Source organism: Furipterus horrens, unplaced genomic scaffold (genome assembly GCF_987537825.1).
Source record: "Furipterus horrens unplaced genomic scaffold, mFurHor1.1.pri manual_scaffold_1, whole genome shotgun sequence".
NCBI lineage: Eukaryota > Metazoa > Chordata > Mammalia > Chiroptera > Furipteridae > Furipterus > Furipterus horrens.
The window spans coordinates 13,397,479-13,415,545 of NW_028327171.1; the positions used below are offsets into that span (position 1 = coordinate 13,397,479).

At 38.2% G+C, this 18,067-nt stretch overlaps 1 protein-coding gene across 6 annotated transcripts in view; it reads left to right on the forward strand.

Annotated features, from left to right (window-relative positions):
* The window catches only part of APP (amyloid beta precursor protein), a 235,177-nt gene that overhangs the window by 158,174 nt on the left and 58,936 nt on the right, over positions 1-18,067 (forward strand). For all 6 annotated transcript variants that reach the window (XM_090272616.1, XM_090272635.1, XM_090272642.1 and 3 more), the window contains 3 exons: positions 3,741-3,815; positions 4,330-4,488; positions 17,848-17,976. In XM_090272616.1, the coding sequence (XP_090128742.1) occupies positions 3,741-3,815; positions 4,330-4,488; positions 17,848-17,976 (363 nt within the window). The remainder of the gene's footprint in view (positions 1-3,740; positions 3,816-4,329; positions 4,489-17,847; positions 17,977-18,067) is intronic.

The following is an 18,067-nucleotide window of genomic DNA, read 5'->3' on the forward strand; positions in this document are numbered from 1 at the left end:
TACATAGGACAATGATGCCTCAGTTCCTTTCAAAGTAAGCACCTTGGGACCTCACACAGTTCTCCCAATCGCCATCAGCTACCTCATCGTATTTTACTGAATCTCATTGACAATCTGAAATCTCTTCCCTTTCAAAAATGATTTTAGTTTTAGGAAAAGCCAGAAGTCACAGGGTTCCAAATCTGGGCTTTAGTGGGACTGAGTCACCTTGGTGATTTGACATCTCACAAAAAAATTCTGTGTGAAATGTGATGCACGAGCAGGCGTGTTGTTGTGATGAAGCTGCCAATCTCCAGTTGCCCACAGCTACAGCCTTCTGAATCATCCAAATAGTTTCCATGGAGGAATGTTCAAGCTGAATGCAAAATTTGATGCAGATCTGTTGCTCTACTCACTCAGTCATTTTGAATGCGATGGCCTCACAGTACATTTGCTCACTCAATGGCATATACTGCCCCCACTGACTAGTACAGTGAAGTCGTCATTGTTCACACATGCGCATTCCAGTCCCCTCTCCTTGGCTGCCAGGTTGCATCGATGGCATACAAACCATTCTTGTTATATTAACAATGGCTGGACTTTTTCTGGACAGACCTCGTATATATAATGTCTTATCTTCCCAGGCGAATTGAAAACTTTTAGTTCCTATGAGTTTATATAAGTCCCTTTACTCACCTTACATTTCTTTTTTGAACTCAGTTAATCATTATTTTTAAAAACTATAAATCCTAAATTGTTTTTCCCAGTGTCTTGGTTGTTTTGATCCTATTAAGGTAACTGCCTTCAAATACTCTACTAGTTTTATATATTATTCATCTCTCTTAGAATAGTAACTTAATTTTATTTTAGCACTTCTATTTAACCCATGACTTAATTCATCTGCATTTTAATGATTTTCTTCATCAGTTAGTAATTAGGTATATCTGAGATACCATATAAGAGATGTTATCCAGGAGCAGAGAATGCAGTTTGCTACATTCCAGTGGTTATAGGAAAGTGAGATTATCTTCATAATCTATGGTACCAAATTCTAGGGACTGTTTGACTTTGAATTTGCCTGCCTCTTAAATCTCTCTGTATTCGTTGTCCATTTTCTCTGCGTGAAACTACCAAAATCCATAAATCCAGAAGATGCTGGTACTTTTGTGCATGCAGTGGAAGATTTCTTTATAAGAATATAGGCAGCAACCACCAAATACGAATCCTGAGAATGTTTAATTTAAAAAATGTAGTCCTTTCAATTATTTTTTGTAGTTTTTGTTTTCTTATGAATACAGAGGATTTTGTTTATTTTGGTTTTTTGTTGCGGCTCGTGGCAACTGTAAACGTGTAGATTTCTGTTGCTATGTGTTATGAATAGTATCTAGCAAATATAAGATGCCAGACAGTTTAGGAGTACTTTTATTAGTTACGAATTTATCAGTTTTATTGTACCCTTACAATGAAGTTCTTTAAAGAGAAAGTTGACCTTTCTTTAAATGTATTATTTTTAAGACAAGCATCAACATCTCGAAATGACCCTTCCTCTGGTCACCAAATATAAATAAAATTAGTTCATCTGTTAGATTTGCCACTTAATAATGGCCAGTTGGGCCACAGGGGGCAAAAGCATGGTCTTTAGAACCACAAAGATCTTGGTTTGTATCTTTCCTTTTCCATCTTTTTCCTGCATGACCTTGAGCAGGTACTTCTGTGGTTCAGAAATAGAGGTGACCATGCCTGATCTCATAGACTGGTGTGAGGAATCGGTTAAATGAGGTCGCTTCTGTAAAGCACTTAATACTGGGTCTGGTATTTATCATGTCAGCAATAGTGTTGCCTCTTATCAGTTACATCCTGCAAGCCATTGTTTGAAGAGAGGTGTGTTTATCTTTCAGTAGCAGACCTAGTGTGATGTTATAGGTGAATTGTTTTATTTGCAAGGGAATAGGATATTAATTTCTCTGAAAATCAAAATTTTATTCCATTTCTCTAGAAATACTTATTTTCAATTTATTGGCTAAATGAATCTCCTTAATTGTTCCATTATTTCTCTGCTCAAAGCTGTAAATTCAAGTTCTGAATATACATAGTGAGATTGGAAAAATTTAAATATAATGTGGGAAATCAGTTTTTTACATTCTAGGAAAACATTTGACATCTCTCTCAAACTAATTTTGACCCCCCTGTCTAAAGAAGACATGGTAGAGTATTGCCATTGTGAACGCTCTTGAAGCAGGAAATTGAAATATTTTTAATGCAAGGCTTAACTCTCATCCATAAAAACACAAGCAGTCTTCAGCAGCCCTCTTCCACACAAGTGCCTTTCATTAACTCTTGGAGACACCAAAACATCTGGGACAATATGTTTTTTTCTTTTGTGTTTTGTTCTTTTTCGTAACAGTGGGGCATTTTTTCCCAATTTGGCTGTGAACTTCTTAGGTTATTTTTAATATGCTTGCCAAGTGTAGTTGAGAATACATTCCATTGTATTTTGTCCATAATTTTATGAAAATAACACGGGGTGCTTGTCTTATATCTTATGCAACCAATTAATGCTAATGTACAATAATGCATATCATTAAAAACCCACATTGTGATTTGATATGGTGTTATCTCATAGAACTTCCCTGTCAATAATTTATTCCAAGCCTCCCTTTTTTTCGTGATCTTGAAGGACATCAGAAAACTCAATTCCTTAGGGATAAATACCTATAAATAACAAGCTCTTACGGTACAGAAATCAAGTTGTCTCATGGTTTTGGAAGTCCACAAAGTATGCAAGTAAACATCTGTCAACAGACTGGCATTTTGCCTACTTGATCTTTCTGGTCTTCATTCTACCTGTTCAGGTACGAGTTGTACTAAAAAACAGCCAGGACAACAACAAAAGACACTAGGTCACTTGAAAAAGAAAAGGCAACTGTAGGTGGGCAAGAATCTCGAGCTGTTTTCTTTCAACAATATGCACAGCTGCAGGCTTTTCCTCTGCATTCATGTCAGTGAGTAAACTTGTTTCAGGAAAATCCTGGGTGCAAGTCAAGGATGAGAGGCGGAAACTTTATTTTTCTACAAAGCAGATTAGCCTGGTCATTAAATGAGCGTTACTTGCCAAGAATACTTTTTGCTGCCTTCAGAACATTATAATATAAACTCTCTGGGAATTTTAGAGGGATTTAGAGCATTTTTGCTGTTTATAGTGTGGGTTGGTAAGCAAAGGGTTCTAATTACGCATCACTTAATCAGTGGGGTGCATCTCAGAGGTCTTATTTTCTTTCCTCCAGTATGTACTGCTTTTTGGCACTGTGTTCATGGCATGTCTACACATGCATGAAACGTATGTGATTCCCACACACGCGCATGCTGTTTGAAATTTTTTAACTTGCTTTTCAAAAGACTGAAACCAGTGTGTTCAGTTTCATGTTGGAAAACCTTGTTCAGGAAATAGACGTCTTTTACGAATCGTCAACATTTGTGCCCATCACGTAAAATGACTTTCAGCCATTTTTCAGGAAAAGAAAAAAAAAAAGACCACTTTTGTTTCAAAGGACCATATTGCTCAAGTAAATTTGAATATTTATGTTCACTATAGTCCTGGGATAGATTTACATCTTAGTGGGAGGTCAAATATTATTGAAACGAGACTGGAATGTGATAATTCTGTAAGTGTCCATCCAGTATAGAAGGAACACAGTCTATCTCATTAAATCCGTGTTTGAAAAAAGAACCATGATTTTAAATTTAAATTTCTTATTTTGTAGGTCATGAGAGAATGGGAAGAGGCAGAACGCCAAGCAAAGAACTTGCCTAAGGCTGATAAGAAAGCAGTTATCCAGGTAAAACCTGAGCCCGTTCTCACCGACAGGTACATGCCAGCACCCACGCCCTGTTCATTAAGTGCCTGCCTACGCACTCATATGCGATTGTTCACATTCTCATCAACTTGGATTACTGCTCATCATTGTCTAGTAATTGAGTTCCTTAAGTAAATAGGAGATGATCACAGTCATTTTCTTAAATTAAAATACTTTGAATAAGAGAGGAATATTTTTTTAATATGCAATGTAATTTAGAGTTTCAAGAATTCATCAGTTTATCCTGTATTATGGTTAGTCAAGTCGGTCTTCGGGAACCATATAAAATAATGATTTACAAAGAGAAATTAAGTTTGGAGATAAGAGTCCAGGAAAGGGAGGTAATCCATAAAACATTGCTGAATTAGAATGTTGGAAGGACTTTGAAATCTTTGAATTAAATGAAATTTGATATCCCTCTTAAACAACCCAAGCATGCTGCCCCGTCCAATGTGTTAGGTACCCGTTTGACACGTGCATGTGTTTGCAATGGCAGCACTTCCAGGAGAAAGTGGAGTCTCTGGAGCAGGAGGCAGCCAACGAGAGGCAGCAGTTGGTGGAGACTCACATGGCCCGAGTGGAGGCCATGCTCAACGACCGCCGCCGCCTGGCCCTGGAGAACTACATCACCGCCCTGCAGGCCGTTCCCCCGCGGGTAGGTGTGGCCCCGTGGCCTGCTTCAGGGCACAGCACAGACCTCGGGCCTGTGGGCTCTGGGCACTAAAGGCCATGAGGAAGAGATCTGGAGAAATGCCATGAGCACCATTGTTTAGAGCTTTGACCTGAGTCTGTTCATTCTATCTCAAAAGTTAAAAGGTCACAAGGCAGCTGTCTCCACAAGGCTGTCTCAGCATAGCAGACACATTTTTCCCCAGAGTAGTCGAGCAGGCTTGCCAAGAATGCAGAGTGCACCTGACTTGAGGTGATTTACCAGGGATGGTGGCCTCTCATCGCAGAGTTGAAATCAGGGAACCACTTTGGATGAAACCAACCCCAGCCCCCTCATCATATGTGATTTAGGCATAACCACCTATAACTCCATTACATGGTCTTCTCAATTAAAAGGCAAGACCCAATTATAGGCTGCCTCTAAGAAATTTACTTCAAATATGAAGACAAATAGGTAAAACAGAAGTACGAGGATGGAAAAAAGAATACACTATAACATTAATGAAAACAAAGCTAGAATGGCTCCATTAATATGACAGTGAATCTCAAGTTTTCTTGACCTCACATAAGGTCAAGAAAAGTTGAGTTTTTGCCAAATTATAAGAATTTTTAATGGAATAAGAGAGACTAGAATGAGAATCTCCTGCTCAGAGCAGTGGCTTGTGATTTTCAGTGACAAATGCCATAGAGGCTTACCAAGCAATGCCAGCGTGGATTTCCTCTCTGAGGCTTTGTGAGAGAGGTTAATTTGGGTGTATAATTCTGAAAATGAGTGTGTGAACACTATGCCTACTTGTACAATCCATGATCAAGCGAAGGATACTGAAATCTCCGACTGAAATTGTGGGTTGGACTGTTTCTCATGTGATGCTATCAGGTTTTGCTGTGTGTCTTTTGAGGCTCTTTTTAGGTACATAAACGTTCAAGGTGACTATGTGCTCTTTCACGCCCCCTTAATCATCATCAAACGCCCTTTTATCCCTGATTCTTTTCATCTTTTTTATTTTTCTTTCTATAGCAAAGTTACAGTACAGAAAGCTCTGAGGAGCCACAAGAGAGCTCCTGGTACTCCTCCCGATAGCAGGATAGTATTGACCCTGTTCTGCTGATGACCTCGCTGAGACTGAGAGGCTGGTCCAGGGTGACACCACTCGCAGTGGACAGGGTGGAGCAGTGAGTCACAGTTGACCACTGTGGTGTTTTCTTACTGGACCACGCTTCCTCTCTGAACAAAAGGCTTTTGAAAAAGAATATTCACATTAACGTTTTTATTTTCTATTCAAAAAAAAAGAAATCTGTTCCAACACTGCTTAGTAAAATTCCACTTGTCTCTTTGGAGAAGAGGTCCTGTGGTTAGTTACTCTTTTTCTAGAGGACTCGGTTTGGGGAGGTGGGGCCATTGGGATCACTTGCCAGAGCAGAGCGGGGTAGTGGGTGTTGAGACCAGAATCTTAATAGCTGACATTTAGTAAAGCATTTCAGCTAAAGTCCAATCTCTGAAGTAAAATCACTGCTCAGTGGTCATTGATAGAGCTAAAAATAAGATGAGGACTACTGAGTGGAGTCTTTTATAAATGCACACTTCAGGTCTTTCAGGTCAGCCCATCAAGCCATCACTGGAAAGACAGTGACAAGAAGGAGGGCCAAAGCTTCGGTGTTATCGAAGGGGATGTTTTTAGGTTGATCAGAATCATCTTGTTCTGGGACTGATGGTCACTACATGTAGAATTAGATGTTGATTTCAAATTAAAATTAACTGGATTAGGAAGAACTATTTAAAAAAATCAAATTGTTGTTGATTTATCCAGGAATTCCTATTGAATTCTCACCTAGACATGCATAAAACTCTCCCATGTACTAAAAACTAGAGCTGGCTTGTCACATGCCTGCAGTCGTGGCATTACGTGTCATTTCTGTTAAGTTACTGTCTTTGTCTATGTGTTTTATTTAAATTGTAACATATAGCTTAATAAGGCACTTAGCTTTGTACTTTGAAAAATGGGAGAAAATTCTAAATCCTTCCTTGAAGACTTATATATTGCTGTTGAAAAACATAAATCAAAAGCATGCCAGTTATTGTTTTATATAGGAGCCATAAATAGATATTTCTGAGATTTCCCTTATGTTTAGTAACAGTGTCTAGAAAATATGAAATACTCAGTAAAAGTTGAATATAAAGATATGAATCAATCAGAGTGTTTTTAATGGCTTCTATAGCTAATAGTACCTTCAGAATAATTATCCCTTTAACCCTGACCACATTCTACCATAGAGTCCCAAACTTGGTAAGCATGGGAATCTGAAACAACATGAGTTTTTTTCACAGTGTCTTTGAAGCTCAGGTTTAATCCATGCTTTCATCTATATTTTTAACCCAAGCGTGGAAGTATTACATAATTCTGTTTTGTTCAGCTAAAGTTCCATGTTCTACTATGAATTTCATGTGTGAGTTCCCACGTCTGTGTGCGCTTTATGTTCCAAAGTTCTTTTTTGATTGTGTGCCTACAGCTCATACACTCAATGGCCAATGTGAAAGTGCATTGTTTGAATCATATTTAGATATTTTTTTCAAATATTACAATAGTTAAAAAGTTTTATTTTCTCAGAAATAAAAATACATTCAGAATAAACCCTTCATCGGTAGAGGGCTCTTGATTCTTCTAAGCATAAGTCCAATCAAGTTAATTCACTTTTTTAAAAGTTTCCTTGGAAAATCAAGGAGTTAGACCTTTTTCTTCCCAGAAAAGTTAAATTCCTCTTCAAAGTTGCATTCCATGTGGTTCAGCTTTGGAGGTCTTCAAGCTACCAAACTTAAGTACTACTTAAACCTAAATTATTATTATTTAACAGCCAATACTGTGCTTCTGGGTTCTTACTTTATATTCATATACTCATATTCATATTCATACTCATATTCAGCACTTACGGCCTCATGAAATAGGAGCTAAATTCTAGCTAAGTACTACCTGAGCCTTCCTTCTGTGACTATCAGGGTTCTACCTCCTGGAAGGAGAGAAGGCAGTGTGGCTGCCTGCCTCTTCAGCAGTCTGTGTGATCTAAAGAGCAGTTAGACTTCAATAGGACTCGGTACAGTTAAACTAAAGGCTGGACAGGAATTTCTATTTAAAATAAACTTTCCATTGAAGGCTTAGGTCTGAAAAAACTTCAAAGCTTACTTAGTAAGAATTAAAATGTTTTAAAGAGAAAGAGATGACTAACCAGATCTTCCTTCGTAATCCTTAGATTTTGGAGTCTGTTTTACAGATGCTTAGTCTAAATCTTCTATTAGACAGCATCCTAGTTATTATTCTGACTTTAACAAATTTTAAGCATTTTCTCTGTGGAAGTGAGAATTGGGAAACATTTTTGTGTATTCCTATCTGTTCATCTACGTGTCTGTGTGCCTGTAGCGTGACACATTGTTCCAGGTTTTTAGGACGGCAGCAGCATCTTATCCATATTAAAATTAATTTCCTGCCTGTAGCTCTTGCTTCGCATTCAGACCCTCAGTATTTAATGGAGAAAAAAGCTGGCAGTGTCTTTAGCACCTGTACTTTTTTTCTTTCTCCTTTCTGATTACTTCAGCCAAATGTTAAATTTTCCTGAGATTCCTGAAAACTTCTTCATAGAAATCTTTGGTCAAACATAAATGTACTGATTCGTGAGACTTACCGTTAAGGAGTGTGGTTTTGTCCCTATGTTGAGGTTTTGTCCAACGCTATTTGGTGAATTCTAACAAGAGGGCAATAAATATTGAATAAGAAGCAGTCACTGTAGAAAAGAAAGGACAGCTATTAATGGGTGTATTGTGACGGGCCAACTAGCGAACACCTAAGGAGGTTCCAGCTAAGTCAGTCTTTAGCCAATGAATGTTGGTGGGACTGCAAGTCTGGTAAAGAAAAAGTGAAACTGAGGTGCTCAACTTGGCTATTTCAGTTTTTATATGATACTGCTAACCGCCCTCTCTTATAGCCCTTCATTTTCTGCTTATCACTTCTGGTCATAAAAGAAATATGAAGCATTTATAAAATATATGTAGATAGCATATATTTCCAAGGTAAATATGATACATGTACTCCTCAGTATAATGGATGGTAAATAAGTGAAAAATTATTCGCTCACTTCTTCATATAGGAGGGCCTTGAGGCAGTTGAGTATTAAGTTGTTTAAAGACAATGACTCTCAAATTTTTAATCTAATCAAAGTTTTGTAAAGCTGATCAGAACATACTTAAAAGACTGCTAGGTTGAAAGTCATCTTTGAGAAATGTAAATAATTATACTACATCCTATATTAATTATTCATTCAGCATTCATTTATTTTAAGTTGAGACTTGTAAAAATTGGTGAGCACGAGGGAACTCATTAACTTGGAACATTGAAAGAGAGACCAGTAACAAACAGTGGGTGGAAATTAAATATAGGAGAATTAGCATTTGTTGAACAGAATCCTATAAACTCTGCTGAGTGACTTGCATGCTATCTCAGTAATGCCTCTCAGTCTTACCTCCTTACCTTGCTTGAATCTTCACCCAGCTTCATCGACAGCTCTTGCTTGCTAAAGATCAGCGGTTAAGTTTGTAACCAGAGACACTAGTGCTTTCTGTTTTTAATTGAATTGAGTTAAATAGAAAATCAAGAAGTATGTAAGAAAGGCATTAGCTTAGAAGCGATCCTGTGCCTCTGAGACCACATTCATCACCCAGATTCCCTCCAGAGCAGAACGGTGCTAGGTCACCAGTTTCAGAATCCAAATGGCTCTTCCCAAGATACTGCCAAAACATACAGAACCTCGATATCAGATTTTGTCCCAGCAAAGGCTTCATGTATATGTTCATACCTATTTTCATCTCATCTTTGAAAATGAAAACATTAATATTTTGTTTTTCTAGACAAATGCATAGCATATTATTTAATGGTCCAGTGTTTATTTGGCCATCTGGTGTTAGAGGTATCTGTCCTAAAGAATAGGTCGAAACCGGTATCTTCAACTTTTGGAACATGTGCGCTGCTCACACACTTGTGTGTGGATTTCCAAGAGTTCACTGATTTTGTGAAGCTCATCCATGGATTGGTTTAAAGATCCCAGGTAACATTTGGGTTTTCGTAAGTTTTATCTTGAGTTTTTTTTCATATTAATATTTTTAGTATGTCAGGGCACTGTGGGTAGGTAGAGTAAGAGGAGATGGCGAAATGAAAAGAAACATAAATGTGAATATCTTTGAAAATGGTAACCAGGGAGAGGGAGTAGAAAGCAAGAATGCCAAAATCTAAGTTATGAATATGCACAATTAAAGCATATTATTGTAACCCTTTCTGAAGGAAGCAAGACTCTGTCACAGTTGGCAGATGGTCAGGCGCATTGGACAAATCTTCCCAAAGGTCTGTGGGACTTTAAAACATCTCCTGTTTACAATCTCTTCTGCTCTTCTGCGGGCTTTGCCATCTGGGTCATGTTAATAATCCTGTCCGTCATTCAGAGCTTCAGCATGTTTCACTGCTTGACTAAACAAGAATTTAAGACATACATCCGAACAGTTCCTGGCGCTTCTTTGCCCTTATGTCAGCTAACGTTGCTCCAAAAACATAAGTCATGAGGTTTGGGCCAGGTACTGAATTTAGTTCTTTATGGTGCCTTCTGTAATTTATAGCTGCTGTGGTCTCTGTAGCTAAAGGAAAGACTATTACCTCTACGCTCAATACCCTGACACCAAATGTGGGGGCCTTTTTCTCTCACATTAAATAATTCTGATGCCGCCCAGAGTGAGCATAAACCCCATGGGTTTAGGGCTCAGTCCCACAAGACTGCCCTCCATTTCAGAAGCCCAGATCATCCCTCTCTCCTCTCTCTCTAAAAACAAATAAATAAAATATTTTTTAAAAAGAACAAGTTATACACAAGTGGGATGCACAGGTTCCTGTGGAAGCATCCCTGAGTGCTTGGTTTTTGTTTTGTTTTGTTTTGAGAGGGGTGTTTTGTGTCTTGAGAAGGCTGTTATTTTTATTTGTTTTCAGAAACTTGTCTTGCAATAGCGAGGGCTCTAAAAGCTATAAATCAAAGTTCCCAGCCCCCTCCTTGGGTTTGATAATTTAGTAGAACAACTCACAGCCCTCAGATAAATGCTTCCCTTAACTGTTGGTGATTTATTATGAAGGATGGAACTCAGGAACAGCCAGATGGAAGAGATACAGAGGCGAGGGGCATGGAGCTGGTGTACCCTCTGTGGGCACACCACCCACACCGCCCCCCAACCTAGTCATCAATAGATGCACATTTTATAACGAAAGATGCTCCTGTCACTCCTATCACTCAGGAAATGACAAGAGTTCTTGGAATTCTTTGTCAGGAGCTGGGAGCAGAGACCAAATATATATTTCCTATTATGTCCCAGTAACCAAAATAAATTATTTCTGAGAACTAGCAAATAGTCTGAAAAAAAATTATGCAACTTACCAGCTTTGACAGAATGTCACTAATTAGTGAGTGACAAGATAAGAACCACCCTTTTCTACGTTTTATAATAAACTAGAAACCCGTGTCTTTAATTCCCAAGCTTGCCATCTCTATGGCCTGTAACTTGAGACAAGTGACTTAATTAAAAGGACTCCCTTTATCTGCAAATCGAAGTTTACTCCTACTCTTTTACAATTGACATTGTTCTAGCTTCTGTTAGATATAATTAGAAAAACAAAAGGATTAATTGCAGGTTGTGATGAAATTGCAAAGTAGAAATCCTGTATATCTTCCACCCTAGGAAGAGAAAGGATAGGATATATTGTGCAGGATAGAGTGTGTGGAGGCTTTGGTGCCATGTTCCTATTAGGATGTCACCTGTCTTTTTCCATAGGGAGGGAGGGTTGGGGGGTGACTTCCTATTTGCCTGGGTGCTGCCATGTTCTGTTAGAGCACAGAGCCAGAGCTAAGTAGTAATCTGGATGTGCTAGGAAGGGATGGAGATCATGCTTCCATATTCTCGACCCTTGAGAAACCTTGATGGAGGAGGGTGTACGGAGCAAACGAGTGTACTGCCATTTCCTGGGTTGCTTTCTGAAGACTTCCGCACGGAACTTGGCGTAGAATTGTTTTGCCTTCTTATACTCATTTTAATAACTAAAAAATAATTGCAGTGTTCTGAAGAAAGGAATGTGGGTAAATTGTGCAGTGGGCTTTGAAAGTTTAGCTTAACTCCCAGGGTACCCTAGCTGGTGTGGCTCAGTGGTCTGGGCATTGTCACATAAACGGAAAGGTCGCCCGTTCAATTCTCAATCAGGGCACTTTCCTGGGTTGCAGGTCCTGGATGTGCAAAAGGCCAACAGATTTATGCTTCTCCGCACACCAGTGTTTCTCTCCCTCCCTGCCCTCTCTCCAAGAATAAATAAATAAAACCTTTAAAAAACAAAAAAAGAACAAGATAAACACAGGTGTGACGCCAAGGGTCCTGTGGGAGTGTCCCTAAGTGCTTGATTCTTGTTTTGTTTTATTTGGGAGGAAGGTGTTTTGTGTGCGAGGAGCTATTATTTTGCTTTGTTTTCAGAATTTTTTTTCTCACAATCGTGAGGCTCCTTGTGAAACGCTGAAGGCCAAAACACAGCAAATTAAACTCGACAAAGACCACCTCAAGCAGAAAGAAGCTTAACTCTCCTCAGTGTGTTTTTTCAATCAGCACACAGAGATTTTGTACGATTTATTCATATGCTCAAGATTTCTTGAAATCCAAGGTGTAGAACTGTGAAAATAATGGCCCTGAACCTATTTTTGAAAACAGGAGAGAATTGCTTTTTCGTGGTAGGTGATTAACTTCCTCCAGGCACGGGTGGAAACCACTGGGTTGCAATTTAATGCTTCAGGAGAGGGCTTTCTGAATAACTTTCCTGACCTGGAAAGGTTAGGGTGCTCCCCAGAAAGTGACTCATTTACTTCCTCTTCTTTGGCAGGATTGCAGCCAGGGCTTTTAAAGGCTCTTGACAGATCATTTCTTCCCATCGGGACACGGTTTAAGGCACAAGCGTCTTCTGATAAGATGCCAGGTTTCTAGATCAGGCATAAAACTACATGGCGGGGAAAATCGAGCTGAATAGTCACGTTTTAGCATACCTCCCACATGAACCATGGAATGAAAAGCTCCACCTTCAGACGTGACTGGCATGGAGTCGGTCAGATGGGTGTGAGTAATCCTAAGTCTAGGGACAACAAATTTATGAAATTGCATAAAAGAACTAAGTGAAAAAGGCAATACATCTGAGAAGTGGGGAAACTAATCTAAAAAAATAAATAAATAAACTCTGTGGTAGGGAAAAACCATAAAATTTCCTTCAACATTGCAGACGTGAACCTCACATCAAAACCCAAGCCACAGGAAGGCGAGCTATGACATCTTCTGAAATTAATGAAATGAATCTTCCTGTGGACACTAGTGTGGACGTGCTATAGAGTCTGTTTAATATTTTCTGGGAAATACTGTGTCAGGCACTGTGCCAGCAGCCAGAGATAGCTTGTACTTTTATTCTAAAATAAGAACATGGTTCATGGTCCAAAATGTAAATCTGCAGGTTAAGTCTAATCCGTGTCAGTAACGCCTGCTCTTAATTCTTTAAGAAAAAAAATTTTTTAATGATTTTTGTAAACACAGTGTGATTGTGAATTTAGTGTAGTCTCAAAAGTGTCATGTCAGATGTAAATAGAGACTTTGTAATTATTTATAAACACTTTCAGAAACACAAGTGACAATAAATAGGATTGGATATAATTAGTCCCCTGGGCAGGTTTTTCCCTTTTATTTTTGTGGATTTGTTTTGTTTGTTAGTTTTGTATAAGTTTTAATAAGACTAGCCATTCAATGCCAATAAAACCAGATTTTAGTATTAATACATAAATTAAGCTGTGAAATAAGGGAAATTTAGCAGAAAAAAATGTTATTACTAGTCTTAGAAGATTTTTATGGCTTGAGAATGATTGAAATTATACACAGAGAGGTTAAAAACATGTTTTTTAACTCAATTACTATCAATAGCTTTATGATGGGCTACTAAATTTTTGATGCTTGTTTTTCTAATACAAATAATTCTGTCTTAAGTATTGTAAAAATAGTAACAGCAAAGTTAATTTAAGAGAATATATTTCTATAGAGATACCAGTCTTTTTTTTCTATCATTTCTATGTGAGTGTTTGTGTTTTTAATTAAAATTTTAAGAAATTTCCTTGTCCTAGGATAATGAATGATAAAAACGCCCTAAACAAATGAGATTCTCTGCTATTCAGTGAGATGTGATTCAGTTGTAGAGATAACTAGATTTTAAGCGTTGCAGATCTGTATTCCTGCTAAAAGTTATAAAGACAATTATTTATTTTTTTAATTAAATGTGCATGAATCAAATACCAAAGGTAGAGCTCTTTTTGTGTGTGTTTTTTAATCTAGAGAAAATGAAAATAAAAACGTATAGGAAAATAGTGTCTATTTTTCTTAACTAAAAGTAGTTACTTTTTTCTGAGGTATAAACATAACCATCATTTTAGTTGGTATGATTTTTTCTGCCTGCTCCAACATAAAAGCTAATCTGATTTTTAGATTTTTCATCTCTAAGCATAATTCTTAGAAATGTGTTTGCATGATTAAATCAACCAAGCAGAACCCTGTAATTCATTTATTGAGGGGACATGGTAATGTCTTCCTGAATTATCCCATGTCCCCAGGCATAGGCATTAGGAAGAAAAGGTTTATGTTTATATAGACACACACACAGTGTGTATCTGAGTTCACATAAGCAAGGATGAGGTCATTGCTTACTCTGAGGGCTCATTGTTTTTACGGGTGCTTTGTTCCCTAGTAGGAGAGCAAAAGCCAAGCTGAGGCCTGGGGAGACATGAGAGCCCAGGTTGCTAATGTCAATTGTCATGCAGGAGGGATTTTGAGGGGGAGACGTTTGGAATACATTTCTGAAGCATATAAGAAATGTCAGTATTAAATGAGATAAGCAATTTTAAACATGTGAATATATTCACCATTCAATTATCCATCTCAATTTTAAAAAGATGGTTTTAGAACTGGAATCCGTGAATGTCACAAAAGCTGAACTTTGAATGAATACCTTTAATCATTTTCCAGTAATCCTAAACAGATTGAACGAAGACCTTCCTATCTTGCTATTTCTCCTCCTTACAAGCGGACGCATTAGCCAAAACATAGTGGAATGTCAGAAACCAAGGGCAGTAATGGAGAGTTTGAACAAGCTAAATCTGGGTGATTTTCTGCACAATTGAGAGAGAAGATATTACCATGTCTCAGAATATTATCTCAGCTTCTGAGAACAAGTAATCCGCGCGAGGACTCCTTAGAGGATCCTCTGTTTTTTTAACCATTCAGTTAACGTGCTTCTGTTTTCAATGCTATAAGTTTGTAGAACTGTCTTTAGCTTGGCCTATTCAAGAGCTTCCTTGAAAAAGGCAGGGTCACTAGTGATGAGGAGAATAGGCTCTGGAGTCAGCAAGTTGGGCTACCTGTTCTTGTGTCACCGCTGACTAGCTCTGTAACTGCGCATGGAGCCAGATAGGCAGTCCTCGGTGCCTTGTTTGCTTCGTCTTTGAACCGACCTGTTCTAGGGTTGATGTGAAGATTTGATGCGTTACTGTGCCTAAAGCACTTCAGACATGGTCTCATTCCTGTTAGCAGTCAATAAGTTTTGAACTGTACTGTTTAGCAGAAAGAAAAGGGAGGGGGAATGGAAGCAAGTTATGAGTAGAAGAAATGTAAGTGTGTATTCAGTACCTGCCATGGGCTAAGCATTATGCTTGAGAACTAACACAGAACATTTTCAATGCTCACTCTATATGAAAGATACTGTCTTCATTCACCGATAAGCAAATTGAGGCTTACATAATTGTGAGACTCATGCATGTTGATGTTTATCTTAATAATGAGCTTATGGACATGGGAGGTGTTTGTGGTGGTTGTTAGTTAAGAGAAATTGCCTCCCACTCTCTAAGTTTAGATTTAGCTTAATGCAATAATGCCTGGGCCAGATTGGAGCCGTTATATCCTGGTGCACACACTCGGTCATGACCATCCCTTCAAGATAAAACGCCTTATTAGAAACATTGATAGGAGACTGTCTGCTCCCCATTCCTCCCCCGAAAAAATAGAAGGAAAGAAAGTTATGTAAAGTAATCCTTATGTTTAATTGAACTGTTTTTAATATGAGCTCTTTTTTAAAAAAATTATTCAAACAATAAAGCCTTTTCAAGGGAAAAAATGAAGTAGAGCAACGGAGAGAGCATTGAGGCAGTCCGCTGCGTAAACGAGGGGCAGGGACGTCATGAATAAATACAATTAGTTGCAGCCCTCTCAGTCCCCAGCTTTGAACGCATAATTGGACTAGAACCAGAGGGAGCTTTTAGGCCTTGATTTCAATAACAAGCAAGCATGAAGGGTATGTAATATCCTGATTGTACAGCCCTGCATATAAAATATCCCTCACGTTCAAAATAGCCCTTAACTACTGATCTTTTAAAAATTACCTTTTTCAAATTAGTGTATGCAAAGTTTAATCATCTTTTAAGTGTGTGTGTATACTTAAAAATATATATATATTCTCAGTGTAGTTTGTCCATTGTTAGCTCCTACTATTTTACTTTTAAGATTGAAAAGACCATTCTGATTTTTTTTTTTTGTAGTTTCAACCATATATCACAGTGCAAATGAGAATTCTGATGATGCGTGGTCAAAAGCTATGTTTCAAGCTTTGATGTCTGCCTTTTTTGAGATTATGAAAAAGGAATAAAGAAATAAGTAAGGCAGATGAGTGCAGATTTATTTTCTTATTATTGTATTACTTGTGGCCTGTGGAGGACATTAAGCTAGATGCTAAACACAGAGGAGCACCCTATCTGAGCCAGGCACTGTGTACTGCATGATTCCTGTTAAACAAAGACCAAATCTGGGCCTTAAAAGATCTCACAGTTGAGGAGGGTAGTCAGAAGCGTAAATAATTTAATAGATTTTGTTAAGTGCAATAATGGGGGTTTGCAGAGCATTTCACGGGACCACAGAGAAAGAACACCACTTGCATCTGGAACATCAGAGATGTGGCCCCTAGTTAAACAAGCAAAAAAAGAGAAGAAGAGTCATATCTCATAAGCTCTTGCAACTTCCACACCCCACCCCATTCCCGTGTCTGGGAATAAATTCTGTGGCTTCTAAAACATGCTCAAGGTGCCCATGGTTCATAACTTAAGAATAACTGAGTTTACCCAGCTGCCTGAAACTCTGTTCCTGACAAGAACTTCCATAAGTAATTTTCTTTGTTTTGATGAAGAAGAAACACGTATCTTTGGAAATCATTCTATAAAAACACATAATCAGCCCTGGCTGCTGTGGCTCAGTGGATTGAGCATTGGCCTGCGAGCCAAGTGTCGCTGGTTCAATTCCCAGTCAGGGCACATGACTCGGTTGCACGTCAGGTCCCCAGTTGGGGGCGCCAGTGAGAGGCAACCACACAATGATGTTTCTCTCCCTCTCTTTCTCCTTTCCCCTCTCTCTAAAAATAAAATAAACAAATAAATAAATTTAAAAAAAAAAAAGAAAGAAAAAACACATAATCGATGGAATTGTTGAAGACAGAAGAGGTCTTGTCCCTTTTTTTTTTTTTTAATGAGAATGAATATTTTCAAGTAAGATTGGAATACAAATGGAACAAATTAGAAAAGTATAGAAGCACTTAAGAAGAAATTTAATTGTTGCTAAAAGCATTAGAATCCAATAGCATAGGAAGAATTTAATTAAATTTCAAAGTAAAATTAAGTTTCACGTTGGAAAATTTAATGTCTCTTAGAGCTTATCAGTTATTTCTTGGTTTACAAATGAGTAGTGATTAAGTTGCATATTATTTTCCTCATTTTGATTATTATACTGTTATATGCTACTTGTAGTGGGATTGTTTGTGCAACATTACTACTGCGATAACCATTAAGACTGTGTGTATAGAACTGTGGCCTCGGAGGCCTCTGTATATCTGGGTGAGAAAAGGAAGGACCTAACTTAAATCTAACAGATCCAAAATCAACTCCCCTTCTAGAGCAAAATGCTGCTATTTAAGAAAAAAATGTTGATTACAGAGGACAGTCATCCTGTGTCAAATATTAAATAATCTTTTAGAAATGAAAAGTGACGCATGGACTAAATAATGGCCCACTAACAAAGCACTGAGTTTAATGTATAGAATGGAGAATTGCAAAGAGGACTGGCAGTGCTTTCACACCAGGGGATGAATGAGTGGGACCTCTGACCTAAAGCCATTGGAAGAAGCAATATTTTGCACAAAGTTGACCTTTTTGTCCCATTTTTCCCCCACAGCCTCGTCATGTGTTCAACATGCTAAAGAAGTATGTCCGTGCTGAACAGAAAGACAGACAGCACACCCTAAAGCATTTTGAACACGTACGCATGGTGGATCCAAAGAAAGCTGCTCAGATCCGGTCCCAGGTATGTACAGAGTTGTGATCATCTGCAGCCGGCGTTCTTGGTCTTTGCGTCAGATCTTTCATTATTCCCAGAATACATATGGGTGCTATGC